General features: G+C 37.0%; 1 protein-coding gene across 1 annotated transcript in view; it reads right to left on the bottom strand.

Moving 5' to 3' along the window:
- Window positions 1-23276, bottom strand: part of SPTLC2 (serine palmitoyltransferase long chain base subunit 2) — a 150361-nt gene that overhangs the window by 12066 nt on the left and 115019 nt on the right. The window contains exon 10 of the mRNA XM_020986168.2: window positions 631-766. Within this exon, the coding sequence (XP_020841827.1) occupies window positions 631-766 (136 nt within the window). The remainder of the gene's footprint in view (window positions 1-630; window positions 767-23276) is intronic.

Raw genomic sequence — 23276 nt, 5'->3', positions numbered from 1 at the left:
TTTGTAAATAAATGCTTTATAATTTATATAATTTTATTTATCTTTCTGGAATAGTTTAGATGTAGTCCTTACTGAAAACAGGCAACTGGGCTAGATGACTCAAGGTCCTTACAAGCTTTGGGTATCTATGCCAAATGCGCTTAAAAAACAGTCATATTATATTAATAATTCTGGAAACTACACCTGCCAGCTGCATAGATTAGTAAAGTGCTTGTGCAACAGTCTCGTGAGGTAGGTAGTATGAATACTAAGGAGTAAACTGAAATTCAGAGAAGTAAAATACTGGCTGTGCTATCCATGGCTAGTAAATAGCAGAAGCCAGATCTTATTTCAAGTTCAGGGTTCTTTCTACTATTCCACAATGCTTTCCCAAACATCCCGACACCACAGTAGCTCCTGCAGTTCTATAAATATATAAAGCAATCAACAATCGCTTGCTGAATTAATAAATTATTAACTCTGAATCTACTGAATTTGTAAAATCTTTAGGAAGTAGAGGCTATTTTACTTCTGTTAATAAAGAAGCTAAAGAATTTCCCCAACAGCATATACTCCAGAAAATAATATATATTCTCATTAGCTGCCTGAAGTTCAGCAAGGGCCTTTTCAACAGACTGCTTTATGACTTACCCAATTTTAGCTGGCATGTAGAGCATCAAAGGCACCACAGGGGAATCTTCATTTCCATAGATGATGAAGCCCATCTCCTTCAATCGCCTTCTGAAATACCTAGTGTTTTCAGCTAGCTGTTGTACACATTCTTTGCCTGTAAAACATTGAGGAAAAACATACATGAACAAAATCATCCACAAATCAAGGACTATCCCTTGAAATACTGTTATCTTCCTTTGCACTTGGATTCAGAACCAGTCAACCACTGTGACTCAGTAGAGAGAACGCCAGACTTGGGAGTCAGGGAGAATCGGGTTTGATACTTACTAGCTATGGGCCCATGAACAAATCACCCTACCTACCTCTTAAGCCTTTTCCTTATCATGTGTAAAAGGGAAATAAATCGCCATACCCACAGCACCTACCTCACATGACTGTCGTGAGGCTTAAATGAGCTAAATGATGGATGTAAAGCTCTTTGAAAACTTGGCAACACATGCAGATGTCACTATGGTATTTGTAGACAGAGCATAATTCAGCTGGTCGTCTAGGAATGATGTGGTTTTTGAATACACAGGCGCTTAGCAGAGCTCCTAGTACATACTATGTGCTAAATAAATGTTTACTGACTGAATGACTGACTCAAGAATGAAGAGGGTTTCTGAAGGATAGTAAAACTAGGAGGGTATTGGCAAAATCTGTGCTAACTTGAGTTCTTTTGATTAACTGAAAAACTCATAATGATGTGGTGATTTCCTCTATTAATATTAACTGACCCAATTGATTTTCATTTTTCAAAACAAAAAACGTTCTATTATCTGTATGCAACATACAGCAAATATTTTGTGTGACAACATTATGATGGCTCTGTATCTTCTCCAGCAGACTGCCCCCATAATCATCTTTTCTCTCTAATTTTCCATATATCCCCATCAACTAGTTTTTTCCTTGTTGCCTACAAACATGCCCAAATTTCCTCTACCCAGGAGAAAATCCTCAGTGGACCCTATCATCTCTATCTGTCCTCCCTTTCATAGCTAAATCCCTAGAAAAAGCTGTCTACACTCATTGTCTCCAACTTCTAAATCCTTTGTAATCTGTCTTCCGACCTCATTACTCAACTGAATATGCTCTATCTACAGTCACTATTAATGAGCAGTCTAAATTGCTTAATCTACTGGTCTTTTTAAAGTCCTTATCCTTTTATTTTTACCTCTCAGCAGCATGTGGCATATGACCACTGCTTTCCTCCTGGATACTTTCTCCTCTCTGAGGTTTCATAGAACTGCTCTCTCTGGGTTCTCCTCCTACCTGTCTGACCACTCCTTTTTAGCCTCCTATACTAGTTCTTCTTTGGTATCGTGCCCTCTTCCTAAGGTTCTGTCCTGAACCATCTTCTGTTCTCACCTAGTGACCTCACCAGCTTCTAGGATTTACTTCCCTTTAAACTCCCTTTTACGTGTTGTCTTTTCCCATTAGAATATAAACTCCTTAAGAGCAGGCACTGTTTTTTGCTTCTTAGTATTCCCAGCACTTAGCACAGTGCCTGGGACATAATAAGTGCTTCATAAATGCGTGCTCATTTGACTTGACTTCTACACAGATGCCTCCTAAATCCACATATCCAGCTCCAGTTTCTATTAGATATTTGAAACTAAGATCCTTATGCAACTCACACTGAACCATGTGCCAAACTGAATTCATTATCTTCCCCTCCCCAAACCCTCTTCTTCTCCCCCTCCTCAATTTTTCAGAGGGTACTACCACCCTACTAGTTACCCAAGCTCACAACCTTGGCGTTATTCCTTTATTGTTCGTTCTCCTTCACCCCTCCATATCTTGTTAGTTGCCAAATATTTTTGTTTTTACCTTCACAAAATCTCTAATATGTCTCTTTCTCTCTACTCACAGAGCCAAACTGACTTTCTTAGAGAGCAGATCTGACCATGTCACTGCCCTGCTCAAACACCAATGCCTCTCTAATGCCTCTAGCATAACAGAAAAGCTCCACTCTTTAGTTTTTAAAAGTCCCTCATAACCTGGCCCAAACTTACCTTTATTATAAATTACTCCCCTTCCTGCACTCTACAATCCAGATAAATCGATGTTTTTTTCCTTCCTTGAACACTAAGTCTTTGCACTGGCTGATCCACGTGCCTAGAATACGCTTGGAATACTTTGTCTCCTTCAAAACTTTGTTCAAATGACACTTTCTAAATGAAACCTTTCATAAACCCCAGAGCTGCATGGGGTCCCCCCCCCACCCCTTTTTACCTTGCATTTATTTCGCATATATTGTCCTCCCCTGTAGAATGTAACCTCAGTGAGGACAGTGCCTGTTTCATTTCTGTCTTTATCTCCTCAGTGCCCTGATTAATCTCTGCATTAATTATATTTGTCTTTGTCAGCTCCTAGATGAGGATTCATATCTAGTAACTCATTTTATAATGCATCCAGAACAGCACCAAGAACAAATGTTGCTCTCTCATCAGATCCCTTGGGCTCAAGTATCATTTTTATATAGATAACTCCCAAACCCCAAAAGACCTTCATCCTTTTCCTCAGTTTTAGACCCATATCTCCAATTGTCTGCTGGACATCTCTACCTGGATGTCATATAGGTATTTCAAATGAATGACAACTCAGTATCTTTCCTTCTAAACCCATTCATAACATCTTTTTTCTGTCAAGGGTTACCACCCAGATTTCACCACCTAGAAGTCATCTTTAGGTTTTCATTCTTACCTTCACCTTCTATAACCAATCAGGATATGATTTGGTTGATTCTACCTTCATAACTGTTGCATTCTTACCACTCTCATACAGCTACCACTTCACACCTCTCATTTGGAGTACTGCAACAACTTTTAATACTTCTTTCTTTGAGATCTCACATTTTGACATAATGGAACAGTGATTAAAAAGGGGCATTTTAGTATCATGCATAATGTTTCCCAAAATGGTGGCGGCAGAAAAGTGTTAGTCTCTACTAAGTACCTCCTTCCCAGTCAGATAACTCTTGTTTCTTCCTATCTGGGTTTTTTCCATCCTGCCCCCCCACCCCACCCCAAGTGGTATCTTGTGTTTGACCCAAGATGTCTATTCATCAGATTTGAGATCTGGTAGAAAAGAATATGTATAGATCACATTGTGTTAACCATGTTAGTGAGCTGACAGGACAAATAAAATTCCAGTTCTCACATGATTGTAATGCCATTGATAGGAGGATGCTAACAGTGAAGGCACTAGTCTCCTCCAAAAGAAATGAAAAACATTTCAAATTAATAGCTCCTGTTTTAAAGAACCTATGCTCAACCCACAATTAGCTCTTCCCAGGCTCTTATTCCATGATCTCCTAAAAAGACAAACTACTAATGTCAGTTAAAAATTTCAGCATAGTTGTTTTGTTACAAAAGCAGAAATTTATCTGTACTGACAATTCCAAAATATAAAAATCCCTCTTCTAGTAAACACATACCAATAAGTAATCATATTGCAAGGTCCCTTTCACTCAAGGGAAATAATTTCTTGCAAAAAAATGGGAATTTCTTTTTTCTTATATTTTTTATAGAATACATTTAAATATGAACTATCTTGAAGGATTTCTGCATGATTTACAGCCAATCTACAAAACAAAGATGTCAATTATTCCCTTTAAAGCCAATTTTCTTACTTCAATATTCTGGGTAATGTGGATTTTGTAGATTTAAAAGAGAAAAAGAGTAAAAATAAAACTAGGAGAGAACAAAAACAGCCTATTTACTTCAATAATTCACAGCCATTCTTTTCTGAAAAAAAAAATTATACCTAAAAGTGGGGGTAGGAGATGGGAGAAACTGGATGAGACTATCTAGCATCTGGCAGCATTATTTAATAATTTTCAAGATTCTTACACTCATTTACTAAAAAGACACCACACAGATACAGTTACAGACCACTATGTAACAAAATTAGCCTAATGTTTCTCTCCTTCAGAAATGAAGATATGAAAGTTTTCCTTTTTCTTAGCGATTCCTTTTAGTGACATTTCCAGCAAATGGCTTTCTTTAAGAAAGGGAAAGTGACAGCGAAGAAAAAGGGAGGAAATGAAAGAGAAGAAGGTGGCTTCCAAAGTGACTGAATAGATCTTCCCACCCTCAGCCCTATCTCCTTTAGTCCCAGCCATTTGGGTGCTCTATTAAAAGCAGAGGGGTGTGGGTGAATTATTTTTCTGGGAAAACCCTTTATTCCTGATTTTCCTTCTAAAATATATGAAGCTGAAAAAAATTTATGAGAAGAAATAGGTAAATGAATAAATTGTAAGTACTCATGGAAGAGAATGAAAAGAAATATATATATATATATATATATTATATATATATATATATATATATATATATATATTTGGACTAAGACATGGTGAATATAGTAAGGTAGCATGTAGAATATACTTTTCAAGTGTCCTTTCTTTATTCTCTTCCTTTATTCCCCTCTGCCCTTCACCTTTAAAAAGACTTACAAGTGATATACCACATAAAGTGGCCCTATTTCTTGTAGCAAATACATCTACAATCTGGTATCATTATCCTGAGTTCCAGAAGTGGAGAAGGAGTGTTAATAGCAGTCCCATGGAAAAAAGAGTAGTGCTAGGTCAGTCACAAGAGTGAACACCAACCAGTTCAGAAAAGAAATCAACTAATTGACTAAGAAGGTTAAAGTACACTAATACTTAAACTTGTCACTCTTCTAATATTAAATTCAGAATTTCTTAAGTAATACGCAGGTGTTCACTGAATAAAAACTATTTAATACCCCCTCCTAAAGAGTATGTTTTTTATATGTTATTATATACATGATTATATGTGTACTTACTACACTAACAATTTACAAACAAAAGCTATAAAGCATATTTTGTTAGAATACTGGAAACAGTTATAGGGTGAGATACAAATCAACATCCTTTTAAATACTTCAAAAAGGTGGGCAGCTAGGGAGTACAGCAGACAGAGCACCAGCTCTGGAGTCAGGAGGACCTGATTTCAAATGCAGCCTCAGACACTTGACACTTATGAGCTGTGTGACCCTGGGCAAGTCGCTTAACCCCACTGCCTAGCCAATAAATAAATAAATACTTCAAAAAGGAGGGGATGTTTGACAATACACCACACCTCTAAAATAAAAAAAGAAAATCATCTCTTACAAAAGCAATACACTGTTTTGCCACATCTTTCACAAGAGCCTTCTGAAAGTTCCCTGAGTTCCTGACTTAGTATTTTAAGTGAGCATAATCAGCCAAATTGACAAGAGATTTTCTCATGTTGACCTTGAAGAATTTGCAGGCAAGCTGAGTCTACAAAGTAAACTGAGGTCACAGATATCTATACTGTGTGGCACATAGTAGGTATTTTTTTCCCTTGGAAAATACTTATATTATTCTCAACTTTGAACATCCGCTGGCAACTGAGAAAGGCAAAAATATTGAGTCTAGATGTTATTACTCTGTTTAGTCAGTCTGAGGCATATAAAAAGAAAAGCTTAGTGTTTTGTTCTACGGAAAAATCCACACACCTTCCTCTTTTACAGCTTGAGAATAGAACACAATCAAAAATAGAACTTGCATTCCACCATAATAGTAAACCTGTCTTGTGCCAAAGGTTTTTCTTACACAAGATCAGCTTCCTTTACAAGGGAATCCTCCATGAACACTTCACCCCATGGCTCTCATAACAGAACTTGCCTCTCAACACAGTAACTCCTGTATACAATTTATGAGGTTAGACAGAGTCTTCCCATATGGACTCACTCCTAAAAAGCACAGGAACTTTCCTGAAAATGAAAAAAAAATGCATAGATAGAACAAGTAGGGGGTGGTAAGGAAACACTTTTTCAGAGTAGATTAAAACTCAAGGTCTTCCTTCACACAGGGGAGAACACATGCCAGGGGACAATGCTAAATAGAAAAGTCTGCAATCATCTCCTGTTTCATCTACAACATGAAGTTTCTCTTCAGAATTGTTCTCTCAGCCAGTTTGTACAGCTTAGAGAATATTTAGGTGAGTTACCTTAAATACCTAGGAATAGCAAAATATTTGTTCTTTTTGTTAGGCAATGGGGTTAAGTGACTTGCCCAGAGTCACACAGTTAGTGAGTGTTATGTGTCTGAGGCCGCATTTGAACGCAGGTCCTCCTGAATCCAGGGCCTGTGCTCTATCTACTGCGCCATTTAGCTGCCCCACTTGTCTTTCTTCTGAAGACTGTCTTCCCACTCTCTTACCAAAGGCTAACATTTCAAGGGGCATTTTATCTACCCCCTCTTCAACATGAATGAACTGCTTAGCCTAGTCAGTTTGATTCCTTAATTACATAAAAGTTAGACCACATAATTCAGATATTATCTTTAGCAGTAATGATTCACTCTTTCCTGAAGCCTCATTATTTCCCCCAAATAGAGCCAAAATTCTTCCTTTATGTTTTTATCAAAGTTTAAGGCAGGTTAAGACAATATCAGAATTAAGAGACTTAGGAAGCATAATCACACTGAATCAGGTAATAAGACAAACAGATGATGGAAACAGAAGAAACACAAACAGCTAAACGGCAAGGTGAAAACTCTATATGAGCAATGGGCTATTTGGACAATGTTTATAAGAGCAAGTATGGGATGGTCCATTTTTGTATTCAAAAATCTGAGCTTGAGTAAAAATTTATGAAAAATATGAATTCCTTTGAGGGAAATACATTAGAGGAGGACATATATAGAACCAGAAAAGTATGACTATATGAAATTTAGTTCAATTATCCTTTTGGCAAAGATCAAAAATGTAAACACTTTTCTAAAAAACAGGCAAGTCTCTCCTAAACATAAATTGGCAACTATTTTATGCAAAGACAGTCTTCCATTTATTTTTATTTTTATTTTTTATTTTTTTAATATAAATTTATTTATTTTTAGCTTTCAACATTCACTCCCACAAGTTTTGGAATTCCAAATTTGACAGTCTTCCATTTCTAAAGCACTTTATCAAATATAAAATGTTTCCACACATATTATTTTGCTTGCTTAACAACCCTACAGGAGGTAAGCAAATATAAGATAAAATTTAGTTTCAGTAAGATAGACACCTTATCCACCCAGGAGCTCCATCAGCATAAACAATACGTAATGGTAAGAATATCGTCAAATAATGACGATAGCAAACCAAGCTCTTCAGGTGAGGGGTAGGCATAATGATGAGGCAGAGTCGAAGACATTCCAACATGGACAATCTACGTCCCTTTTTTGTTGCATCCCAAGAAGTAATCCCTGCTGTTTACAGGGAATGATTCAACTTAATCTTGCTACATTTGCTGTTCCCTCCTGCTATTATCAATAAGCAACAACAAAACAACACAAAGAAAAAAGAAAATCTTTTTTTTTAAGGCAACTGGGGTTAAGTGACTTGCCCAGGGTCACACAGCTAGTAAGTGTCAAGTGTTTGGTCTGAGACCGGATTGAAAAAAAAAGAAAATCTTAAACAGGAAATGGAGTCAAATATCATAGCTAAATAAAATCTGTGGGAAACCAACAAAATCAAAAATTAATTACCCATTTTCAAGCTTAAATATTGCTCAATCTTCTTGAGGTATCATTGGTTTCTCAAGAATAAAGGAACCCATTCAACTCTAATCTAAATCTTATCCAAAAAGCAGATTCTATTAAGCCAAAAAGAACCAGCACTGCTCTGTTCCAATCTACTCACTCAATTATAAGGAGCATTTCTGCAAAGAATCTTTAAAACAGTACAGAACCTTAGAAAACATCTAATCCAAAGGTTCTTTTACCTGGAGTCTGTGAACCTTTTTTTTTAAATAACTATTTCAATATAATTTGTTTCTTTTGCTATCCTATGTATTTTGTTTTCTTTATTTAAAAAACATAATTCTGAGGAGTCCATAAGTTTTACCAGATTGTTAAAAGGGTCCATGAGACAAAAAAAGTTAAGAATTCCTGATTTAGTTCAACCACTTCATTTCACAGATGAGGAAAGCGAGGCCCAAAGTAGTAGAGTGTGCACTCAAACCCTAATTCTTTGATTTGAAATGTAGTTCTCTTTTGACACTTCATACTCCACATGTGGTAGCTAGGTGGTACAGTGGATAGACTGCTGGGCCTGGAGTCAGGAAGACCCGAGTTCATATATGAACTCAGACACTAACTGTGTGACCCTGGCTAAGTCACTTAAGCCCATTTACCTCAGTTGCCTCTTCTGTTAAATGAGCTGGAGAAGAAAATGGCAAATTTCTCTAGTACCTTTGCCAAGAAAACCCCAAATGGGGTCATGAAGAGTCAGACATCTGAAAAGACTGAACGACAAAAACTTAGGATGCTGCCCTACTAATTTAGCTTTATTAATTGAGAAAACAATAAAGAGGAATCAGTTATCAAAATTTTTTCATCTTTTCTGCAGGGAGAATAGGTAGGAAAATTAGACAATAAGGTTCTTTTCCCCTACTTTTCAAACATAAATTATTATTTTCAAAGGTTTGTTTAGTTACATTCAGAATATCCATACAAATTATTTGGGCAGAAATAACACACCATAGTTCAATTCCATTATTTAGAAACTTATAATGAACTAAACATTACTATTTACTTGTCATATGAAGTCCTTCTGATAAGACATTCTTACAGGATAAATTGGAAATACTCAACAAAGGGAAGCACCTAGAATTAAGAGAGACTGAGAAAGGTTTCCTGTAGAAGGTGGGATTTTAGCTGGGATTTGAAGCCAAGGACCCCAGGAGTCAGGGATGAGGAGGGAGAAATACCAAGAATGGGCGGATTTGAAGCCAAGGACCCCAGGAGTCAGGGATGAGGAGGGAGAACATACCAGGCATGGGCGGGGGAGGGGAAGAGGGAGGGAGGGAGAAGGCCATTTAAAATGCTTGTAGCATCTTGTTCAAGGGACATCGAGGAGGCCAGTGTCACTGGATTGAAGAGTACAGGGGACTGAGGTGGGGTGGGGGAGCAGTTTGCACTGTAAGGTGTAAGAAGACTGAAAAATGGAGCAGAGGCTAAGTTTTGAAGGACTTTGAATAGCATGAGATTTTATTTGATCCTGTAGGTGATAAGAAGCCACTGAAGTTTACTAAGCAGAGGAAAAGGAAATGACATGGGAGACTTGTGCTTTAGAAAAATATTACTTTAGCAGCTGAGTGGAGAATAGATTGTAGTGGGAAAAGATTTGTGCCAAGCAGACTAGTAGGCTATTGCAACAGTCCAGGAGTGAGGAGATGAGAGCCTGCACCAGGGCAGCGGCAGTAGCAACAGAGAGATGTTATTGTTGAGTTGTGTCATTGATGTTGAACTCTTTGTGACCCCATTTGGGGTTTTCCTGGCAAAGACTCTGGAGCGATTTGCCATGTCTTTCTCCAGCTCATTTTACAGATGAGGGACTGAGGCAAATGGGGTTATATGACTTGATTTGAACTCATGAAGATGAGTCTTCCTGGTTCCAATCTCTATATTCTATCCACTGCTACAAAGATGAAAATGACAGGTCCTGGCAATAGATTAGATACAGGGAGTGAGAGAGAGTCGAGGATGACACCTTGGTAGAGAGCCATGGGGACTGGGAGGATAGGATGGTAGAGCCCTTAACAGGAATAGGAAAGTTTGGGATGGGGGGAGATAATGAGTTCAGTTTTGGGAGTGCTGAGTTAAAGATATTGATAGAACATCCAGTTTGAGAGGTGTATAACGCAGTTGGAGATGTAGGACTGAAGTGAAAATAATTGGAAAAATAGGGGTCTTTGAAAACTACCTGCATACTACTACTATTACCACCACCACCAAACCACAATTACTACTAGCAACTAACATTTTTATAGGACTTACTATGTGCCAGGCAGTGTGCTACATGCTTTACAATTATTATCTCATTTGAGTCTCACAACCCTGGGAAGAAGGTGCCACTATTATCTCCATTTTACAAATGAAGAAACTGAGGTAGACAGAAATTAAGTGACAAAGCTAGTGTCTGAGGCCATGTATGAACTCAGGTCTACTTGACTCCAGGCCTTGCACTTCATCCATTGTACCACCTAGCTGTCCATAACATTAGAATTAAAATAATCTATCAACTTTAAATATCAGGAAAAAAAATACCACATGATAAATATCAATAGCAGGACCCCTAGTTTTTTGCAGAAAATTTTTTAAAAATTTTATTTCACTCCATTTTCTAAAGTAGGAAGGCTGTATCAATTATGTCTGTATATTCCTCATCAAGAGAGTTTGGGGGCAGCTAGGTGGTACAGTGGATAGAGCACTGGCCCTGGAGTCAGGAGGACCTGAGTTCAAATCCAGCCTCAGATACATAACACTCACTAGCTGTGTGACCCTGGGCAAGTCACTTAACCCCACTGTCTAGCCAAGGAGAGAGAGAGAGTGAGTGTGTGTGTGTGTGTGTGTGTGTGTGTGTGTGAGAGAGAGAGAGAGAGAGAGAGAGAGAGAGAGAGAGAGAGAGAGAGAGAGAGAGAGAGAGAGAGTTTGGTAAGAGATTCAAGGCTGTTTACACTATTGTTTGGCCTAACATTTAGAGAAATGTTTACAACACACCTAAAAGGCAAGAATGGAACTGAGGATAAGAAGAAATAGGTTATGGTGCCAATTAAAAAATGAGGGAAGCAAACTTCCAACAATTGGGGTGGGGGCAGCAGCAGAACAAAAAATATGCCACCTACTTTCTAAGGAGCTAGTATAGCATATAAAAACAGTGCTGGATTTTGAAGATTTGGGAGCAGATTCTGGCTCTGCCACTTGCTGCCCAAATAACATTAAACAAATTATTGTAGCTTCCTCATTTTCAAAATGAAGGTAATTAGAATCAATGATTTTTGGGAGTCTCTTCCAACTCCTATGGTCTTCTCAAATGTTAGGATTTTAAATTATTAATTGATATTGGTAATCTTAGCACTTATTTTTATATCAATAGTATGATCCTTTCATAGCTTTTGATTTAGATTTTGGTGAGCTCTATTTAATTGTGACTACATTTCCAAGTTGAACATAATTTAAAGATTTCCAGTTACATTATCTCTCTCACATCTCATAGTAACATAATGCTACTGCTATAAGAGAAGGCTATTCGTAATGTTCCATCTCAACCATATGACATACATGACCCTAGACAGAACAGGTCGTAGCTATTTTCCATGGAAGGTTCTTCGAAATCTATGTGTTGATTAAAAGTTTGGAGTGGGTTAAAGATATAAAAGTTTAGCCATAACTCTCACCAGTACAACTTACTAAAAATTTGCTTTTCAAAAAGCATGTGCTTTTGACAAGTGCCCACCTGTTTAAATCTTAGTGTAATTTTCCACTTAACTAGTTGTGGCTAAAATAGTGAATTGTTTTCTTTTGTATACCTTGCATTACAGCCAACAAAATGTATGAGTCTGTAACTTCAAAAATAACATTTCAGGTGTTGATTGAAATCTTCCGAGCTACCAATGACATTTCTACAAATGGTGCACAGTCAGAGTTAATCCTCTAATTCACTTTACACTCTACTGCACAGCTCCTAATCTGCCTAGGAGTACCGGTTAGAAATCACTGCTACCCCTTCCAACATGTACTTTCCAATTAAGTGCATTTGGCTAACTGAATCTGGAAGTCAACTAAAGAACCTTCTTTTTGTTGATTTTTTTCCCTCAAAGGCACCAGTATGAAAGTAGGCAATTGGTGGCACATGAGCTTTCTCAATTGGCAGTCACCTTAAGTATTTCAGACAGCCTCACAGAATTGGACAAATGTTTAAAACTACTTAGCTTCAGCTATGTATACAGAATGAGTAAAGCAAAATCAGAAGATCTGTGTATACATGAAGATATAAAACTAGCTGCCTTCAGCTACTTTAGTGCCTAACACAACAGAAAGTAGCAGGATGGAGAAAAGAGAAAAATCAATCTTTTTATTATCATTTACACCATCAAAAACTATACTGAAAATGCCTGTCACAATGTTTTACTATGTGCTTTAAAAACATATTCACTGTTTTCTTGGCATATCAAGTAATTGAGCTGTCAATATTTAACACTAGTCATCTCCATTGCCTAGTTTTTTCCCAAGTCAGACTGTTCAGCTGTAATCAGTATAGCTGTACATTTTTACAATACAAAAGGTCCTATTTCTGTACATTTTAAAAGCTTTCCTCTAACATTTTATCTATTCTGTTCTATACAGATAAAAATGGAAGATATTTCATTCTTGTGGTGTTCATTTCAAAAGTATTACAAAAAATTGAAAAAAACCCTAAAAATTAGGGGAAACTAGAAAATCGGATTCTTTTGCTTATAAGGTCACATTTGCTTGTTTTTGCTGATTTTCTTGAAATTGAAGATCAAGCATCTTGAAGACCTTTCACACAAGCATTTATTACACTAAATTCAGACCTCCCTTTAAAGACAAATTTCAGTTGTTTGCAATATTATGCTGCCTATTTTGAATGAACTTTTAATACATATTTCCTTTAGAGTAGGGAAAGGATCACTAGAACCAACTCTAATTCAAGAAGAAAGCTCTTTTTTTAAAAAAAAGAAAAACTATCTTTTCATAAGTGATCAAAAGGTAACTACTCTCCTGGTCCTCTGAAAAGACATTATTTTATAGTTTTAAGGCTAAGGCAAGAACATATTGATGGGAAATGAATTCATGGGACCCCTGACACTAGGCTTGCTATGGTTCTTACTAAGAAAGCAGTGACCCAGTCTTTAAACCGAAGAGATTTTACAAGTCGTTCCTTGAAGTTGAACCTTTCACTTTGAAAGATCGGGTCCCTGCTTTGTCTGTTGATGTTGTTGTGTAAAGCAATTTCAAAGCCTGAAAAGTATCCCAGATTTACCTGAGGACGGATTAGATTTAGGCGCTAATTATTGTTGCTATTTATACAGATGAAGTACTGTATACAAATTACATTGTGGACAAGATGGTACAAACAAAATAAGCATATAGTTTATATTAGCAAATAAGGAATAATACCAGCACTTTCAAATTCTGCCACTTAAATCTGTATCAGTTTTATTTACCCAGATACAAAAATTTCACATTAAAACAACATACAAGGAATTAAGAGGAAGGTTCCCCTGGAACACTGCCAAAGTGTGAACTTCAAAAGTCTCTGCCTAAAAACTGCAGCCACCACAAGGGATGCTAGTCCAGCCCTCCTACAGATTTAAAGGTGAGGAAAGGAACAAAGGTGTAGGAGTAGCAGGAGAGCCAGGACTTCAATTTGCCTGCACACTGTGCCTTGCACAAGTCACTTTGTCTTGGCCAGCCTTTGATAAAACTACAGCATCATTTTGTGTTAAACATTTTTTAAAAGCACAGACACTGAAGACCCTTTTCTTCACATGGTCAAAAATCTATATTTAAAATCAAGGTGGAAAAAAGAAGAAAAAATTAAAAAATAAAATAAAATCAAGGTGGATCCCCTCTGGAGGCTTTATAAGTGGATATGGATAAGAGTTGCACAGGATGAAGAATGAATGGGTTAAATCAGCACCACAGAGAAAATAGGCCAAAAGGATCATAGATCTAGAGGTGGAACCTCATAGCTCATCTAATCTAACCCCTTTATTTTACAAATGAGGAAAATGAGGCCAAGGGAAGGTTAAATGATTTGCCTAAGGTCACCTAAGTAGTAGGTGTCAGAGGCAGGATCTGAATTTTTCTCAGAGATTATAAAATGATGGAAGTATCCAAGTAGTTACCCCCTCAGAGTTATAGTGAGGTTTAGATGAGATAACATATATAATACTTCGCAACCTTTAAAATACTATTTAAATATCAGTTATTATTGGAAGCTACTCATATGACCCTTGTCCTCTATTACAAAGTGGAACTAGGTATACTTTTTTTAAGAAATAATTTTTTTCTTCCAATTACATTTAAAAAGAATTTAAACATTCATTAAAAAAAAGTTTTGAGTTCCAAATTCTATCCCTTCTTTCTTCTCTTCCCTACTCCCTGAGATAGTAAGCAATCTGACATAGATTATACATGTGCAATCATGTAAAACACATTTCCATATTAGTCATTTTGTGGAAGAAAAAAAGAAAGGAAGGAAGAGAAAGAAAGAAAGAAGGGGGGGAAGGGAGGGAGGGAGGAAGGAAGAGAAAAATAGTATACTTTGGTCTGTATTCAGACACCATTAGTTCTTTCTCTAGAGGTAGATACCATTTTTTCCTCATGAGTCTTTTGGGATTGTCTTGGATCATTGTGTTGCTGAGAACAGCTAAGTCATTCACAGTTGTTCATCACACAATATTGCTGTTCCTGTGTACAATGTTCTACTGGTTCTCCTCACTTCATTCTGTACCTGTTCATGTAAGTCTTTCCAGGTTTTTCTGAAATCATTCTGCTCATCATTTCTTATAGCACAATAATATTCTATTGTATTCATATACCACAACTTGTTCAGCCATTCCCCAATTGATGGGCAACCCCCCAATTTCTAATTCTTAGCCACCAAAAAAGAACTGCTATAAATTTTTGTATAAACACTTCCCCCTCTTTGGGGTACAGTAATGGTACTGTTGGATGAAAGGGTATGCACAGTTTTATGGCCTTTTGGACAGAGGAATGAGGTATATTTAAACAACATTGGCAAACTTCTTTAAGATACTTGAGTACAGGATGTGTCTAGACTGAAATAAGCAACTTTACTGACAAAACTAGTACTATTACCTGCACAATACCTTTCATTTACATAAGGTCTTTGAGAGGAGGAACTATTTCATTCTAGTCTTTGTAAGCTGGGCACCTAGCACATGATGGTGTTTGTGGTTTAGTTGTTTTATCAGTCATGTCTGACTCTTCACGAGCCCCTGTGGGGTTTTTTTTTTAGCAAAGATACTGGAGTGGTTTGCCATTTCCTTCTCCAGCTCATTTTACAGATGAGGAAACTGAGGCAAACAGAGTTAAGTAACTTCCCTAGGGTGACACAGCTAGTAAGCATCTGAGGCCAGATTTGAACTCACGAAGATGGGTCTTCTAGACTCCAGGCCCATTGCTCTATACACTATTCTGCCTACCTCTCTCTACCTAGCACAAAGTATACATTTAATGATGTTGGCTGATTTATCCAATACAAATTTAACCACAAAGGTCAATTGCCAATATAAAAAAAAGTTTTCAATTATCTTAAATCTATAATTTGAAGTAATTATTTGTTCACTATTAAATTCCTATGCAAAGATAAATAAGAAATAGTACCTTGTATTCAGATAATTTATAAACTAAGACTCAATAGCTGGCTTTCCAAAGGGAAGAAAAAGAGTAAATATTATTCTAAAGAAAGGTACATGTTTTTCTTCTTGATACTTCACAAATAATTATGGTAAGGAAGGCACTAACCAGATTAATATAGTGTACTGCATGCTAATATGACGCTTCATTAATCTTGACCATATATGGCCACAGCTCAGCAAGATTCATCCCTGATCAGTATTTTCAAATGACATGTTTTAAGCTCTGTTTAAACAGGACCACATTTTATGACGAAATCAGAAATGGCCATCTCTTTGAAGAATTCAATATACATTAAATGAGAAATGGCAAAGTTTCAAAGATGGTATAAAATGTTATATCTAAATTCTATTTCTCCCTAATATTCCCATCTCCAACCTCCCCTTTGGGGAAAGCCTTTTAAAAAGTTAACAGGCTAAAACAAAACTAAAAGAGAGAAAGAAAGAAACTTGAATTGAGGTTGGGTTTCTATTCCTTCTACTCATTATATTAAGTCTTTCTAACTAGTAATGAATATCATCTACTAATCTGGAAATGTTAGTAATAGCTAGGTATTATAGGAGTGAGTTAAGATATTCCCTCAGTTTTTGGTGCTTTAGGACTGGGAGGTTATCCAAACATTCGGTGATGGAATTTGTAAGACAGGAGAAATATTACGAAAGTCTTTTTTTTGTGAGTCAATAAACCAAAGGAAAAAGGGACTGGTCCTCCCTAAGTGACCCTCATCCCCTTTGAATTAACACATAGATAAGTGCATGAATATAACTGTTCTAAGTATAACAAAATTCACTTTCATTAAATTTTTTCTTTTCTTTATGTTTCAGTATTTTTTCTGGGTGTTTTATTGCTGCAAATTACTTCTATAAATTGCTAACAAGATGAGAGGTGTTGACTGAAGGCTGGCACAGGGCACCACCAGTACAATAAAGACTTTGTTCAAACTAGCAGAATGATGGGACACTTTATGTTAGCAGAGAAATATGGAACTAGGGTTCTTAGAGACAAACTGCCTTCAGTACCCTAAGATAACCAGATAGCTGCAGTGATAGGGCTTCATGTACATTATATCTCATTTGATTCTTAGTCCTAGGAGCTAAGTTTTCCAAGTGGTATATTGGAAACATGACTGGATTTAGAATCTGAGGACCTGATTTCAAATCCCCGTACTGTTAATTGGCTGTTTTTATGAACCTGGCCAGTCATTTAGCATCTCTGAGACTTTATTTGCTTCATCTATAAAATGAAAGTTGGCCAGTCAACAAGCATTAATAAGGGCTTGCTAAGTGCAAATACTATGCTAAGTGCTGGAGATAGAAAGAAAGACAAATATATTCCCTGTCCTCAAGGAGCTCACACTCTAATGGGACAGAAAACACCCGAAGACTACGTATATCTAAGGTACCCAGACATACAGTAGATGGAAAGTAATCTCAGAGGGAAGGCAAAAGTATGGGGGGGAGGAGAACTCAGAAAGATTCCCTGAGCAGTGAAGGGAGCAGAATTTATACAATAACAGCATCGTTCATACAAAACAATTTTGAAAGATGTAATAACTCTGATAAATGCAACAACCATGATTCCAGGGGACTGATGATAAAGAATGCTACTCACTTCCTGAAGAGTCAGGTAATGTACTAGATCTGCAAAATGAGAGACACACTTTTGGATATGGGAATTTATTTTGCTTGACTATGCATATCTGTTACAAAAGTTGTACCTTTTCTTTTTTTCTTTTCCAGTGTGGGGAAATGGAAGAGGGAGAAAATAAATGCTTGTTAACTGAAAAAAATTTAAAAAAAAATTAAGATGTGCTGGTCACCATTATGCTCAGCACACATGCAAGAAATGAAGGGAGTGAGAAGATCTTACAGGAAGATGGTGTTTGAATGAGTACTGAAGGAAGACAGGAATTAGTAGATGGAGATGAGGAGGAAGAGCGTTCCATGCACAGGTGACAGCCAGCAAAAAGGCATGGAGTCAGTAGACTGTTGTGTGTACATAACCATAAGAAGGTTGGTGTCACTATATCATAGAGTACATAAAGATGATTCAAGTTTAAGAAGACTGGAAAGATTGGAAGGGGCCAGGTTGTGAAGGGCTTTAAACGTCAAATAAAGCATTTTACACTGGATCCTAGGTGTCATATGGAACCACTGAACAGGACCTGGGTGACACGGTCACACTTACGCTTTGGGAAAGATCACTTTGGCAGCTAAGTAGAAGATGGAATGGAATGAGGATAAAAACAAAGCAAGGAGAACATCAAGAAAGCTATTGGAATACTCCAAGCATGAAGTAAGAGCCTGGATCCAGATGATAGCTTTATGAGCAGAAAGAAAAGGACTTACATGAGAGATGCTGAGAAGGTAGAAGAGACTAGAATTGGCAACAGATCGGCTATGTGGCATGCGTGTGAGTGAGGAACCAAGGACGATACTGAAGTTGTGAGCCTTGGTGACTGAAAGGACAGTGGTGCCTTCCCTCCACAGTAGGAAGGAATATAATGAGTCCTGTTTTAAATATGTTAACTTTGAGATAATTATAGGCCATTCAATTCAACAAATCCAAGAGGCTGAAGCTGAGGAAAAGTTAAGGCTGGACAGATAGATCTAGGAATCATTTGTACAGAGAAGGTGATTGAACTAATGGGAACTGATAAGATCACCAAGTGAGAAAGTATAAAGGGAGAAGAGGACCTAGAACAGAGCCTTGGTGGGCACCCATGATTACTGGGTATGATCATGATGAAGATCCAGCAAAATAGATTGAGAAGGTAATGTCAGAGCCAAGGAGGAGAAGCAAGAGAAAGTACTGTCATGAAACCACCTGGAGTATTCAGGAGAAGAGGATGTTTCTGGCCAACTGAAAAAGCTAACTCCAGCTACAAAGAGTTAACATGGCTCTGAGTAGGCATACCATCAGTAAAAGGGAGCTCAGTTTAAAAAGAAAATCGCGAAAGATTTTGTTGAAACTCCCTATAAGGCAAGATACACTCTCTAGAAATGTTGGCGTCTGAAATTGAGTGTGTTAGATACTACCATAAAGGCAACATATTTACTGGAGGAAAATAAATTTGGGATGGATGGTTTCCTTTGGAAAGGAGAAAACAGACTCAAATTCAAGCTTTTAATAAAAATGAAAGTGCTGGGAAGCCTAAAATATAAGAGTCTTTCCATGCTTGATGATAATTGTCACAAATTAAACTTTAAGCTAACTTAGATTATGTACAAGAGCAGATAGCTCCTTTAAGAGTCAGACTACCAGAATCTCTGCCTCCACTATTCAGGAAAATAGTTATAAAATAATTTTTCTTATAAGAGATGAAAAGTAGTATCTATCTGAGCATACTCAGTTCAAAGTTAATATGAAGTTCTGGTTAATAAGTAGTAAAGATTTTCTAAAGCCAAGAGGAAGCATACAATATATTTGTGTTCTATTAAAATTTTTTTATAACATATACAATATTCATACTTCCACCTATCATCTTTTTAAAGATAGGCAAAACGTTTAAAATCTTCAAAAAAGTATGCAGCAAAATTAAATGTGTATAAAAGGTAATTGTTCCATCTTGTGTCATTTATTCCAAATAAAGATATGCTTGTGCTTTTAAAGCCACACTATTATGATTAAAAGAACTATATTCTTTTATGAGATATTTAAAGTTTCTAGTGGTCTAAAGTTGGTGTATGTTCACAGGATCAAACATAAGGGGAAAAACTGCCTAGATAGAGTGGAAGTAAGCCTACTTCAGAATTTTTTTAGGGGAGCTAAGTCTAATTTGAGGGAAATTGACCTGTTGTAATAACTCTAAAACATCTTTGAAGACACAGTGTAACTTTAAAGCTCAAAATCACCATAAAAAAACTAAAACTTAAACCAACTACCAAAAACTGGATTAAAAGTTACTTCAGGCTAAGGAGGAACTTGCCAAGGTGCTGGCTGGAAGGAAACATGCACTTGTACGTGTTACACGCTCTTTATAAAGAATGGGGTGAGCATGGAAACTGTGACAGAAATAACTACAGCTGCATTAATAGATCCCTGGATAATTAAGCCTCTTACACAAGAAATTTAAATGAGCAGTAGCTGTTTGACCTTTTATTTAACCATGTAATGTCAAGTGGATGACTGGAACAAACTGTTAAGAATAAGAATTTTATCAAGTAAACAAAATGCAAAATCACCCAGGAAAGCCAGATCATAAAAATATTTAAATGTTTAGTACCAGCTGTGAGGACTTGAACTCAGATCTTCTTCTAGCTTTTTGTACTAAACTATGTCCCAGCCTATCAAAACTTAGAATGTTTACAGGGAGAGACCACAGTTTAACAGCACACAACACCATTGATTATATTCCAAAACGCACAGTGCAAACTCTAAGTCCAGAAATCAGCATGGGCTATGGGGAACGGGAAAGATATATTGTAGGAGAGGAAATCCAATTGGCTCTTGAAGGACAGGGAGTATGATTTCCTCTAATTTTCAAGATGCCTGGCTCAGCACAATCCTTAGATTTTCTCTTTTCCTCGACTGGATCTCTGGTTAGCACTTATTATTAGGTCAATTAGGCACTGAAAACCAAACAAAGACTTAACAATAGTAAAGTTACTATTTTACAAAAAAAGAAAAAAAAAAGAAACCAATGGGAAATTTGGATAAGATTAACTTTGAAATGTCAAGCTAAATTGATCATACATGATCAATATCCTTGGGATCTTACGACTATGAGAAATTGGGGGGTGGGGCAAATCAGAAAACAAAAAAAAGTGTTGCAAGTTCAAACTAAAGTCAACATATAGCATTTAGCTTTTAGCAAGATGCTGCTTTCATCATCCAAAATTTCAAAATTAAGAAAGGGGAACACCAAACATGGTGAATTTGCATATAAAAACTATACTTTAGTTCAAAGTGTTATTACTGCCTCCTTATCACTGCTTGCCACAATTCAGTCAATTAAATAAAAACTATTTTAAATGTAGATGGTAGGGTGAAGGAGTCTGCCCAAGACTGAAAAGGTTGAAGAATGAGGTCTTTGTTGAAAATGTCTTCCTTTTGTAGGGCATAGACTATTGCCATTAACACCATATTTAGGACTTTGATGGCATCTTGGAACTCTTTCCCTGGGTACTCTTGGCTCACTGACACATCAAAGATGATCGAGTTAAGGCTAGCTAGTACACACATAAACCATACCTTTGGAATTGGCCTTTAAAAGGAACCAAGAATGGAGAACCAAAGTCAAGATGACAGAGAAGCTGGGTAACACGCATATATATGGGTTCTCAAGGGAAAACTTGCATGGTTCAGTGACTCCTTCCAGGAAACAGGAGGCCTCAGGAAAGGTTGGACACCCTTAGCCACAGAAATGGAAATAGAGCACAAAGAACTTCTGGACCCAACTTCTTGGAGAGATGAAGAGTTTCAGGACCAAGTAGGAGCCAGAGCTAAGCAAGGAGCAGCATGAGACAGAGCCACAATGTGAAAGAGCATTTGGAAGGATGCTGACTCCCTAGCAACAACCCCCAAGTACTTTTCCTCTTTTGGTGGAGAGAGAGTAGCTCAACCACAAGTTATCGCCATAAATCTAAAAGACTATAAAGGTCCCTGGAAGGGGCAAGGCTCACCAAACACGCAAGAAGAGTTATCTTAGTTGTTTATCAGCTTGTGCGTGAGCTGAGTTTCATTTTCTGTCAAGTGAAATTAAACTTCTCCTGTAGTCAAGGTATTGTTAATTTGAGTGCTTCTATGAGGCTGAGGACTCTTTTAAAAATCTTTTCTAGGGACTGCTAGGTGAGCAGTGGATAGAGCACCAGCCCTGAAATCAGGAGGACCTGAGTTCAAATCTGGCCTCAGACCAAACACTTGACACTGACTAGATGTGTGACCCTGGGCAAGTCACTTAACCCCAAATTGCCTAAAAAAATTTTTTTAAAAAAATCTTTTCTATAGAGACCTAGACATGATGTTCCTACGAGAAACCCTGAGTAGGGATGTGAACCAATGAATATGATTTCTGAGAAGCCTCCTCAAGGCTGAACTTGATCCGTGCAAAGCCACAGCTTGAGTTTCTGGGCTACAGGTTACATAACAATGTATACTTTATCCTACAAAAGCAGTACATCCACAGTAAGTGACACAACTGCTAGTTCTACAGAGAGCTTCTTTGGCCTCTTATTTGGGGAAAAGAATCTCTAGGTATGATGTTCTTCCAACACTGATACTGACTTAGCAAAGACACAAAACCACTCATAAAAATTCCTGGGGGAACCTCCACTCTTTAAATGAAAACCGTGAAAGTCTCAGTAAACAGGAAATTTGGTTTTCAGCTTCATTTTGGTTTTGGTGTCTTTTACACACGCACAGATCTGTTAAAATTTTTGTTTAATCCCCAAAGGAATCAAATGCCATTGAAAGAGTCACTAACTTTGATGGAGAAAGGCTAGAGAATGAAGTCATGGAGAACTCCCTTTGGCACTTTAAGTCTGTCTGTAGTTTGTACTATGTTAACTTGTACTTGTTTATATGTTCCTTTGCAAGTGTTCTTAATTCCTTTTCATTTATATTTTCCTTGTGTCTCCAAACAAATTATAGGTTCTGAGGCTCACGACTACGTTTCCTATTTCTAGTGAATCTTCCTCAGCATGGCTTATATCGTAGTCTGAACATAACTGGCATTTAAAAAATGTTTCTGGCTGACTCAAATAAAATGAAAAAATTATGGTAGAATACAAAATGTATATTGTGCTGAGACAAATCTTAATTAGGTATGCTTAAAAAAAAATCTGCTTTTCAAAATGACACTCCCCCTGCTGCATGTCTGACACTTCTGCCCTAAAGTAACCCAGAATGAACCAATTCCCCTCTTCCCTAATATAGCTATTTTATATATTTGAAGGGACATCATCCTTTCAAATAGTAGGATAAACCAGTGGACTAGTTCAGTTAAGATAGCAATTCCAAAGGAGATACCAGAAAGCCTGTTTAAGACAATGAAAATGCAAAGCACCAAAACAGTTTTTAAAAAATTTAGGTACTACAAACTTGTGGGAAAGTAGAATATAGTAAAAAAAGAAAAAAATCAAAATAGGCAGAAGCAGAAAGAACTGCGTGTGTGTGTGTGTGTGTGTGTGTGTGTGCGCGTGTGTTTAAAAGAATTTACAGAAGCAATCCTGAACCGGAAAATAAAATTGGAGAGAGGACATTCATTAAATTAAATCTAGAAGCACAGATTCCAATAGGTAATAAGAGAAATGCTCAGAGACTTATTCAGATATCTTGAGCAGAGAAAGGAAGAAGGAAAGAGTTAATTAGGTTTTATAATACTTTGCAACAGTTCCATAGTTAACACCTTAGTAGAAGTGGACATTGTGTACAAAGACACCACGAACGTTATGAA

Source organism: Phascolarctos cinereus, unplaced genomic scaffold (assembly GCF_003287225.1).
Source record: "Phascolarctos cinereus isolate Bilbo 61053 unplaced genomic scaffold, phaCin_HiC Scaffold_3;HRSCAF=262, whole genome shotgun sequence".
Classification (NCBI taxonomy): domain Eukaryota; kingdom Metazoa; phylum Chordata; class Mammalia; order Diprotodontia; family Phascolarctidae; genus Phascolarctos; species Phascolarctos cinereus.
Note: the sequence above shows the minus strand (reverse complement) of the source record. Positions and strands in the feature narration are given on the sequence as shown.